This window comes from Hyla sarda, chromosome 4 (assembly GCF_029499605.1).
Source record: "Hyla sarda isolate aHylSar1 chromosome 4, aHylSar1.hap1, whole genome shotgun sequence".
Taxonomy (NCBI): Eukaryota; Metazoa; Chordata; class Amphibia; order Anura; family Hylidae; genus Hyla; species Hyla sarda.
The window spans coordinates 401,488,912-401,499,930 of record NC_079192.1 but is presented as its reverse complement, the minus strand read 5'-3'; the positions used below and the strand labels follow the sequence as shown (position 1 = coordinate 401,499,930).

Here is an 11,019-nt window from a genome sequence, read left to right as displayed (position 1 = left end):
AAATGCAACAAGTTCATTGATCTCACATTGAAAACTGTAACAATATGCCTGAATCACATTAGTGCCTATATATATAGATAGATAGATAGATATATAATAGCCACTATATCATAAAGGACACACAAGGAGAAACCAACAGTTCAATAACAAGGTAATAACATAGTAAAAGAACTATAACATAGTATAACATGACTCCGCACTTGGGTCTCCATGGTAACGCAGTTAGAGAGAGCGCGGAGCACCTTCCGTACTGAAGCAACTTTAGCTCCGCCCATTTCCCGTGCAGCAGCCAATGAAGCGCGAGCGTTTACCTGCTGGGTTGCGAGCGGGTCGCGTCTACTGGAGTAGGGGGCGTGGCCAGCACGCGCATCTGACATATCCCTGAAACTATTGGATGGCTGCGGTGATGGTCTTGTTCAAGAGCCAATAGCTATACTCGGTTGCGAGGGGGCGTGTCCGGAGCGCGTGTTTGGTGAGTAAGCGTGAGCTTTACTTAGGAGATGAGTATAACGGGCAGTAATGGCGAAGAGGCGCCGTAAGGACAGGCGTGGGGATAGGATTAAAGTGAGGATGTCAGATGGGGCTAACCATCCAAATGAGGACCCTTCCATTCAGGTAGAGGAGAAGTCTTTTGACTATAAGGACAGTACCAGTGGAGTTTTGGGGGAAACCAATGACCCAATGTCCAGTCCCGATGGAAGCAATACAAGGATGATCTGTTCTGTAAAAGGGGCCTCAGGAGCCCAAAGTCCTACAGCAGATAATACTGATACATACAGAGGATCTGCACCAAATCCTAACAAAAATAGAGAAAAATTCAGTGAAAACCTGAAGGCAAAAGAGGAAGAGCAAACCCAAAGGAAAAACGTTCCCTTTCCTACTATGGAGGAAGAAGACGAGGAACCTAGATATAGTGAAGACATCCTCCAAAAAGCAATGGAGTTATGTGGCCTACAAAATGAGGGCGGGATCCCTCAAACACAAGCCCTTGATCTTTCCTTGGCCCTTTCTGAAGACTTGAAGCTTCCCGAGACGTTCTTCACTCTTCCTACTGAGATCCAAACGCCTCCTCAGTATTTTCCATCTTATGGGAGGACACTGGTGCCGATAAAGCAGGAACCAATTCCCCTTCAGTATTTACCATCTTATACACCAGCTCAAATAGAACCGGACCAAACTCACCAGTATTTTCCATCTTATGGTAGGACACCGGCTCAAATAGAACAGGACCAAACTCACCAATATTTTCCATCTTATGGGAGTACACCGGCTCAAATAGAACAGGACCAAACTCACCAGTATTTTCCATCTTATGGGAGGACACCGGCTCAAATAGAGCCGGACCAAACTCACCAGTATTTTCCATCTTATGGGAGGACACCAGCTCAGATAGAACCGGACCAAACTCACCAGTATTTTCCATCTTATGGGAGGACACCGGCTCAAATAGAACAGGACCAAACTCACCAGTATTTTCCATCTTATAGAAGGACACCAGCTCAGATAGAACCGGACCAAACTCACCAGTATTTTTCATCTTATGGGAGGACACCGGCTCAGATAGAACCGGACCAAACTCACCAGTATTTTTCATCTTATGGGAGGACACCAGCTCAAATAGAACAGGACCAAACTCACCAGTATCTTTCATCTTATGGGAGGACACCGGCTCAAATAGAGCAGGAACCAACTCAGTTTCAGTATTTACCATCTTTTGGGAGCACACCGGTTCCAGAACAGCAGGACCCAGCTTACTTACAGTATTTACCATCTTTTGGGAGCACACCGGTTCCAGAACAGCAGGACCCAGCTTACTTACAGTATTTACCTTCTTTTGGGAGCACACCGGTTCCGGAACAGCAGGACCCAGCTTACTTACAGTATTTACCTTCTTTTGGGAGCACACCGGTTCCGGAACAGCAGGACCCAGCTTACTTACAGTATTTACCATCTTTTGGAAGGATGCCGCTTGTGAAGCTCAATACAGAAGAAGTCTCCTTTACACTACCTCCATCAGAGTCGGGTAGGGACACCAGCTCAAGTCCTGGTCAATGGGCATACATGAAGCCGTCCTGAAGGTCTTAAAGGGGTACTCCGCTGCTAGACACCTTATTTCCTATACAAAGGGGCCCCCCTTGATCTTTGTTTTTAACAAATGCCGGGTTCCTGCAGCAGTGGTCGTGGGGTCGCAGCCACGTCCCCTCCATTAATGTCTATGGGAGGGGGCGCGCCCCCTCCCATAGACATGAATGGAAGGGGCGTGGCACCACATCACAAGGGGGCGTGGCCATGACATCACGATCACAGCCTCTGGTTCCGAGCGTTCTGAACAAAATGCTGGAGGAGTACCCTTTTAAGAAGTTTCAAATTTACATACAACCTATTTAAAAGACAAATGAAGTACCAATGAAGATGATCTTCCAAGATTTCAGATGAGTTTTCAAGATTTTGGAATATCATTTGTCCAGGTGTTCACAGTCCACATGGTTAGATCACTTTAAGAAGTACCCCATCATTTCATGCCCTGGATCTGTAGTGGTTAAAAAGCCACATGTGTGCGTTGATTCTAGGGAAAATATATCTGCAAATAAATGATATATACTGTATATCCTGTATACTTAAAAGCTGTAGGGTCTCCATGCACTGCCATACAGGCTCCGTGTTCACAAGTAGGATATATGGAAACAGATATGGAGTATTTCTGTATCTCACATTCACATTTTAAGAGAAAATCACGGGTGCCTACCTTCTCCTCACGGGTGCCATGTTCTAGATACAGAAACTAAAGAAGCTTTTCAGTTTTTGGTGCCCATCAAATGGCTTCATATATTTCTGCTTGTTTAATGTGTCGTACTACAATATCGGAAAAAGCTTCAATCTTATCTGTATTCTCAGACTTTGGATTTAGGTGGTCCTCAAAGGGCTTCCATACGTTTTGCATGTCTTGTCTGTCATGACCCACTTGGCATATGTAAAGTGTAGGATCCCTTTAATTTTTGGTGTTTTAATAAGCTAGACACATGCTATTTCTTTGCAGGAAAACCCTACGACCCATGTGGATATAACAAAAGTGGTAACCCAAAAAGGCCAATGAATGCTTACATGATATGGGCACGAATTCACCGTTCAGCACTGGCAAAAGCCAACCCTACAGCCAGTAATGCCAGCATCACCCTCTATTTAGGTTGGGTATGGAGAAAATTAACTGAGGAACAGAAGAGACCGTATTACGACGAGGCCCAGAAACTGAAAGCGAAACAACTTGAAATGTTCCCAGGTACCTGCTTAATGGAATTATCCCCAAAGTGTCTACTGCCATAGGGAGCAGGAGCGATGCTATGACACTATATCATCAACCTTATTCCTTAGTATATAATATACAATGCATTTGGAATGTTTTTAGACACTTTGGCCCAGATTTATCAAGCTGTGTGAGAGAAAAAATAGAGAGATTTTCCCACATGAACCAATCACAGCTCAGCTTTCACTTTACCTCAACTAGTTACCTGAGCTGTGATTGGTTGCTGGGGGAAAATCACTCTATACTTTCTCTCACACAGTTTGATAAATCTGGGCCTTTCATTTTATTCTCATTTTGTTGGTTGGCAACCTTGTGCTAAACTAAAAAGAAGTTCCCAATTATTCTGCACTTAATACCCCATATTGAGAATGCAAAAGCAGAATGTTACAAATCTTTACTAATTTATTTAAAAGGAAAAACTAAAATCTTCCACTGATATAAGTATTCAGACCCTTTACTCGGGTCGTCATGCCCCCATCCATAGAAATGAATGGAGGGGTGTGTCGTGACATCACAAGGGGGCATGGCATGACGTCACGACCACTGCCGACAGAACCCGGCATTTTATCAGAACGCTGAGTACTGCTAGGAGATCCCAGGGGTCCCAGTGGAGGGGCCCCCACGATCAGACATCTTATCCCCTATCGTTTTTATTGGGGATAAGATGTCTAGCAGCGGAGTACCCCTTTAAACATGCATTATTGTAATATCGGTGCCCTGTCCATGCAGCTGATGGCAGGTTGCCTTTAAATTAAAGTGGTCAAATATGTTTGGTCAGCTTAAAGTTTACGTATACCGCAGCGATCAATTTTCTATTGCTACATGGCATCAAAAATAAAATAAAAAGAAGAAAGGGCATGGAGAAAAGACTGTCGAGAAGGAAGAACATACTGGTGAGGGCTACCTCAGCAGCCAAGGCAGAAGAGAGAAAGGCTAAGTTTCCACTTGGGTTTTTTTCTGGCAGTTTTTGGAGATCTGTCACTTCAGCTTTTGAGCCAAAGTCAGAAGTGGATCCATAAGGGAGGAGAAGTGTAAGTCCTTCCTTTATATGTCCATCATGGCCGGACGAAGCACACCAAGTGTGCGAAACTAGAGCTCGGTCACCACCACGTGTCCCCCCACCACCCCTCTCTTCTGTACCCCTGATGAGCCATCCGGATCGTCCTAATTTTTGGTTTTATCCCTTCCATTTCCAACCGTAACCTGTGGTCACGGACAAGGACGCCGAGGCAGCCACTTCTCCTGCATCGCTATACGAGCGAGTCTACATGCCATCCAAGGTGTTGTACTCTAAGTAGAACACCACACGGTAAGGTGTAACTAATTGCACACCTGCACTTCTGACCCACAGTATTTCACTAGGAGCGCACCTCTTCTTTTTTACCTACTTTTCTATTCATTTTGAATACACTTCTGGCTTTGGCTCAAAAACTGCAGTGACAGATCTCCAAAAACTGCCAGAAAAAAACCAAGTGGAAACTTAGCCATACAAAGGTGAATAGCTTCAAAGAAGATGAGGCGGAGTGGCGGCACTGGAAGGAACCGATTCCTTCTTTGAAGCTGTTCACATTTGGATCTGTTCGTTCTGGCAGGAGGGCTGCTGAGGGATTTAACACCTGTTCACACCTTTACCCACTGTTGTGTATGGATTGTACAACCTGCTTTGGTAAGCGTGCATTATTGATTTTCAAAGGACACCATTATTGAGATTGATTCACACTTTGGAGCACTACTGATTTATTTTTAAGGCAGAAGAGAGGGCATTGTGGGACTGATGATGGCAGCAGTGAGTAGCATGATGCCAGTCTTAACCACCCCCTGGCATTACATATTAAAGGGATATTGCAGTGAAAAAATTTTTTTTTCATATCAACTGGCTCCAGAAAGTTAAAGGGGTACTCCGGCGCTAAGACATCTTATCCCCTATCCAAAGGATAGGGGATAAGATGCCTGATCGCTGGGGACCCCCCGTCATCTTGCACGCAGCACCCCGTTAGAATCAGTCCCCGGAGCGTGTTCGCTCTGGGTCTGATTACTGGCAATCACGGGGACGGAGCATAGTGAAATCACGGCTCTGTCCCCGTGTGACGTCACGCTCTGCCCCCTCAATGCAAGCCTATGGGAGGGGGCCTGATAAGGGGATAAGATGTCTTAGCGCTGGAGTACCCCTTTAAACAGATCTGTAAACTACTTCTATATGGGGTCCCCAGCGGCGGGACCCCCACGATCAGACATCTTATCCCCTATCCTTTCAATAGAGGATAAGATGTCTAGGGATGGAGTACCCCTTTAAGGACTATTACCGCTTTTTAGTACATTTCTTATATGTGAATGATTTTTTTTTTATCTTTTAAGGTGAAGCTGTTAAATTGCCTACTTCTGCCAGCAATACTGCATCCACCCCACCAAAGCCGCCCAGCATACCTTCAGAGATGGAAATGGATACAAAGCAATTCCTGGAAGCATATCACCCCAGTTCCGTCCAGTCGTCAGAACAGTTGTGTGAACCTCTGGAAACACCTTGCCTGCCTGATGATCTACATTATCCCATAGTGCAGAATAGGCCACCTGACTTGATACCACCACCTCCTACTCTACCGTGCCCTCTTGTGTACTCAGGTTACTTTGGATATCCTCTACAATTTGCTTTCCAACAACCTCTATTCCTGCCTAGGACACATTTTTTTCTTTCACCTAAATAAGATCACATACTGTGTAGATCGCATTAAGATGGTGAACATTTAAGGCATATAGGGCTTTCTCCATTCATTTATGACATGGTTGGCCATATTAGTTGTTATGTAATAATACATCTTCCCTGGGCAGCTCTGTGGCATCGCCTGGTACTAACACCACATCACCCAGGATTCCAGAAGCTGGCACTGTTATTTGGGAGATGAACACACAATGCCAAAATATCACACCGGTAAAAGGGTAAGTGGAAACATAAGAGTAAAATAAATCAAATAAATAATTTTACTGTTACGATAATTATTATTATAATAACAATTTGAACTTGTGATGTGACGGGTTGTATTTTATTATTACCAAATTCCTGTGTCTGTGTGTTCCTTGTTTTCTAAAGATGGAATACCACACTATGGCTAGGTGACACATATGGGAAGGGAAGGAGTGCAGCCCTGATCTCACCCACTCCCTCTGACTCTGCCTACTTGCCCATCTGCCCTAAACGGCGGATCGACAACCACGGTGACGGTCCCTTCCTAAATAAGTGACGAAAGTCACTGTCAATAAAATAAACTGCAAAAACAGACACAGGTCGGGATTCAGTCAGGAGGCACTCAAACTAACAGAAATATAAAACAAACACACACAAAAGTCAAAGTCAGCTAGCCGAGTCTTTACCAGGATATGTCAATGGTGCCAAATCACAAATACAAGAGAAAGGTCAGAAAGGCAAGCCAAAAAGTCAGGAATACCAGAAGATCGGGAATACAAGATATAAACGCTTACTACTGGAGTAACCTCTTTCGCAGGCGAGGTCTGATACCATGAAGGTTTATATAGGCAGCTAGCAACTACCAGAAGATCGGGAATACAAGATATAAACGCTAGCTCCTGGAGTAACCTCTTTCGCAGGCGAGGTCTGATACCATGAAGGTTTATATAGGCAGCTAGCAACTACCAGAAGATCGGGAATACAGGATATAAATGCTAGCTCCTGGAGTAACCTCTTTCGCAGGTGAGGTCTGATACCATGATATAGGCAGCTACCAACCAGAAAGCTAGGCATAGCCCAGCAACCAAAATAACAAACTCTCTCAGGGATGTTTAACCCTTTGGGTTCTTACACTAGGTTTCCACACAGGTTTATATTTCTTGCGTAATTTGGAAAACTGCCACTGCAGTTTTTTAGGCAAAGCCAGAAATGGTCTCAAAAGCAATGACAATATAAAGAAAGGACTTATACTTCCTGCTGGATCCACTTCTGACTTTGACACAAAAATAGCTGTGGCAGTTTTCGAAAAAACGGAAAAAAAAAAAAAACTGTGTTGTAACCTAGCCTAACAGTGTTTACATAGTTTGACCACTGATAATGTCCTCTCTAAGCAGTTGCATTCATAAGAAGGGGCAGCACTACATGCGCTGTGTTGTAAATGCACTTAAAGGAGTTCTCCGCCCCAAAACATATTATCCCATATCTGTGTTTGTGATGTCACACCACGCCCCCTCCATTCATGTCTATGGTAGGGGGCGTGGCATTACTAGTATGCCCCCACCCATAGACATGAATGTAGGGGGCGTGACGGCGGTGGTCGCCCGTCATCTGGCACGGAGCAGAGTTCGCTCTGTGCATCGGATTACGGGGTGCCGCACCAGAGAATGCGGGGGGGGTTCCCCTATTCATGCGGGCCAAGCATTCGCTTTAGGGCACACAGACTCCGCAGCAGAGGGGGTGGAAAAATTAAAGACCCCGCCGCACAGCACAGAAGTCACTGCTGCCGCCGCTCGCTCTGCTCTCTGTGTTTTTGTTGCCACGGCCGAGATTCCCCTGCGTGCACCGCTGTCACTTTAAATGAGCTGCGGCTTGCGGCAGTGACAAGTTACGTCCTCCTGCACCAAAGAGCCGTCCAGGAGGACATCAAACGTCACTGAAGGAGCCGCCCTCCCCAGAAAGCCCACCGGCACCAACAGATTGTTGAGAAGCTGCCTGCAGGCTGCCCATAGGAGATACAGGCAGCTTTCTGTGGCACTAGCGGGGATATGAAGGGAGGTAGTGGGGAAATGAAGGGAGGTAGCGAGGGGAAGGAAATGTCTGTATATGTCTATTAATGGTGAGGTTGATGATGTTCTGGTGGTAGGGTTTAAATCAATTAAAAATTCCCCAGAGGGATTTAAATTGAACCCCCCTGATCCCCCTGTGCTATTTAATTGAACCCCCCCTCCCCCTCTGAATCAGGGCACAGGAGGGGGATCAGGGGACAATTAAAATGGCAGAAGGGGGTTGGGGGATGTCAATTAAAATGGCGCAGGAGGATCGGGGGGGGGGGGGGGATTAGTTGAAATGACACAGGGGCCCTGTGTCATTTCAATTCCAAATTTTTTCTATGAAAAAGTGTGCCTCCAGCTGTTGCATAACTACAACTCCCAGCATGTACAGACAGCCAAATGGCATGCTGGGAGTTGTACTGGTGCCTTCGGCTGTTGCCCCCCATGTGATGTACAGGGTACATTCACACGGGCAGGGGTTTTCAGTGAGTTTCCCACTGCAAGTTGAGCTGCATGGCAAATGTTTTGCTGCAGCTCAAACTCCCAGCGGGAAAGTCACTGTAAACCCGCCCATGTGAATGTACCCTAAAAACACTACGTATACACACATCCTTACAGAGTTACACCCCACCCCCCCCACCCCCTAATAAAAATAAAAAATGTTGCGTACGGCAGTGTTTCCAAAACGGAGCCTCCAGCTGTAGAAAAACAACAACTCCCAGTATTGCGGGACAGCCATTGACTGTCAAGGCATGCTGGGAGTTTTGCAACAGCTGGAAGCACTATGTTTGGGGAACACTGCCTTAGGGTAATTTTGGTGGAGGAGGCAAGCGCCATGCTTGTATCTGGGTCCGTCCCTATGCAAATCCCTAATTTAGGCCTCAAATGCACATGGCGCTCTCTCTCTCTCACTTTAGAGCCCTGTCATATTTCAAGGCAACAGTTTAGGGCCACATATGGGGTTTTTTCCATACTCGGGAGAAAGTGTTACAAACTTTGGGAGGCTTTTTTTTCCTTTTACCCTTTATGTAAAGGTAAAGTTTGGGTCTACACCAGCCTGTTATTGTAAAAAAAAATTATTAGCTAGCTGTTGCAAGACTACAACTCCCAGCATGCCCTTACACTGAGGACATGCTGGGAGTTGTTATTGCAACATCTAGCGGGCAGGTGACTTGAGGCAGGGGGGGGGGGGGGCGCCAAAATGGAGCTTCGCTTGTGTAGGCAGAATCCTTGCACCAGCCTTGAGTGCACTCTAAGTTAAAGGTGTATTCAGGTGGAAACCTTTATTTTTTTTTAATTTTTTAAATCAACTGGTGCCAGAAAGTTAAACAGATTTGTAAATTACTTCTATTAAAAAATCTTAATCCTTCCAGGACTTATTAGCGGCTGTATACTACAGAGGAAATGCTTTTCTTTTTGGATTTCTCTTCTGTCACGACCACAGTGCTCTCTGCTGACCTCTGGTGACCATTTTAGGAACTGCCCAGAGCAGTAGAAAATCCCCATAGCAAACATATGCTGCTCTGGACAGTTCCTAAAATGGACAGCAGAGGTCAGCAGAGAGCACTGTGCTCGTGACAGAAAAATAATCCCAAAAGAAAAAGCATTTCCTCTTTAGTATACAGCCCCTAAAAAGTACTGGAAGGATTAAGATTTTTTAATAGAAGTAATTTACAAATCTGTTTAACTTTCTGGCACCAGTTGATTTAAAATAAAAAGTTTTCCACCGGAGTTCCCCTTTAAGGACAGGGCTAGCTATCAATTGAGGCTGTAAAATGCCTGAAAAGCCATGCTAAAAGCACACTGCAAATGCCAAGCTGATTTTGAGGTGCTGTTTTTAGAGCATTTTTTGCACATATTACGGTAAGTGCCCTAAGTGGTTTGTTCATGTCTGAGGTACATTTGAATCGTACAATATCCCATATCATAATGGTTGTGTCTAACATAATGAGGCTGGAATACTTTCATATAGATCTCTATTTTAAGCCTTTAATATCCCTCACAAGTGCTTTAGGATATGTTCACACATACATTATCTCATGCATATTTTGCTGTTTATTAAAGGGGTACTCCGGCGCTTAGACATCTTATCCCCCGTGATCTTGCACGCCGCACCCCGTTTATAATCAGTCCCCGGAGCGTGTTCGCTCCGGGTCTGATTACTGTCGATCACGGGGCCGTATAAGATGTCTAAGAGCCGGAGTACCCCTTTAATGCCTATGCTGCTTTTGATGCTGATTTTGCTTCCCATAGGAAAATCAACTGGAGAAAATACACAGCAATATATGGCACGTGTGAACATACTCAGAATTTCCGCTGCAGAAAATCCGCCCTTAGACCCTGCTGAAGCCAGTGGGGTCTGGGGAGGATTTTTCGCAGTGGAAATTCCGCTGCAGAAAATTTGCCGCAGAGAGCCCGCTCCCATTCAAATAAAATCCGCCCATGTGAACGACCCTTTAGGGCATGCTGGAAGTTGTAGTTTTGCAATAGCTGGAGTCACCCTGCTTGGGAAACCCTTCCGTAAACTGTGCACTACCATCAAAATGGGGTTCACACCACATTAAAATTCACTGTGGTACTGTATAGATGCCCCACAGGAGGCTGCGTTTCGCATACAGGGATACCCCAGCAAAGTGAAACAAGGATGTATACCCAGCAGGTATAAAGGCGAGTGCTTATAAGACATAACTTTTATTACTCATATATTAAAATCTCACCAAAATTTGAACCCGATATAAAACAATAACCACTTCTACGTGACTATAGTGCCAGTTAGTCAGCCGTAGATAAAGAGATAGTACAAACAGTTATGCATATATGGAAATATTAACCCAATGTATTTGTGTTGCGTGTGGCAACGTCCCAAGGGGATTAACAAAGCAAGCACAACTATAGCTGGACCAGGAAAGTCCAACCTGTGGTGTGAGACATGTTGGACTTTTCCTGGTCCTACTATAGTTGTGCTTGCTTTGTTTAGCCCCTGAGGA

General features: G+C 45.1%; 1 protein-coding gene across 1 annotated transcript; it reads left to right on the top strand.

Moving 5' to 3' along the window:
• The first annotated feature begins 478 nt into the window (after positions 1-478).
• On the top strand, positions 479-6,302 carry LOC130267484 (protein piccolo-like). The gene is made up of 3 exons (XM_056517355.1): positions 479-2,023; positions 3,038-3,277; positions 5,657-6,302. Exons 1-3 carry the CDS (start codon positions 520-522, stop codon positions 6,001-6,003), a joined length of 2,091 nt encoding a protein of 696 aa, XP_056373330.1. The 5' UTR covers positions 479-519; the 3' UTR covers positions 6,004-6,302.
• The last annotated feature ends 4,717 nt before the right edge of the window (positions 6,303-11,019 follow it).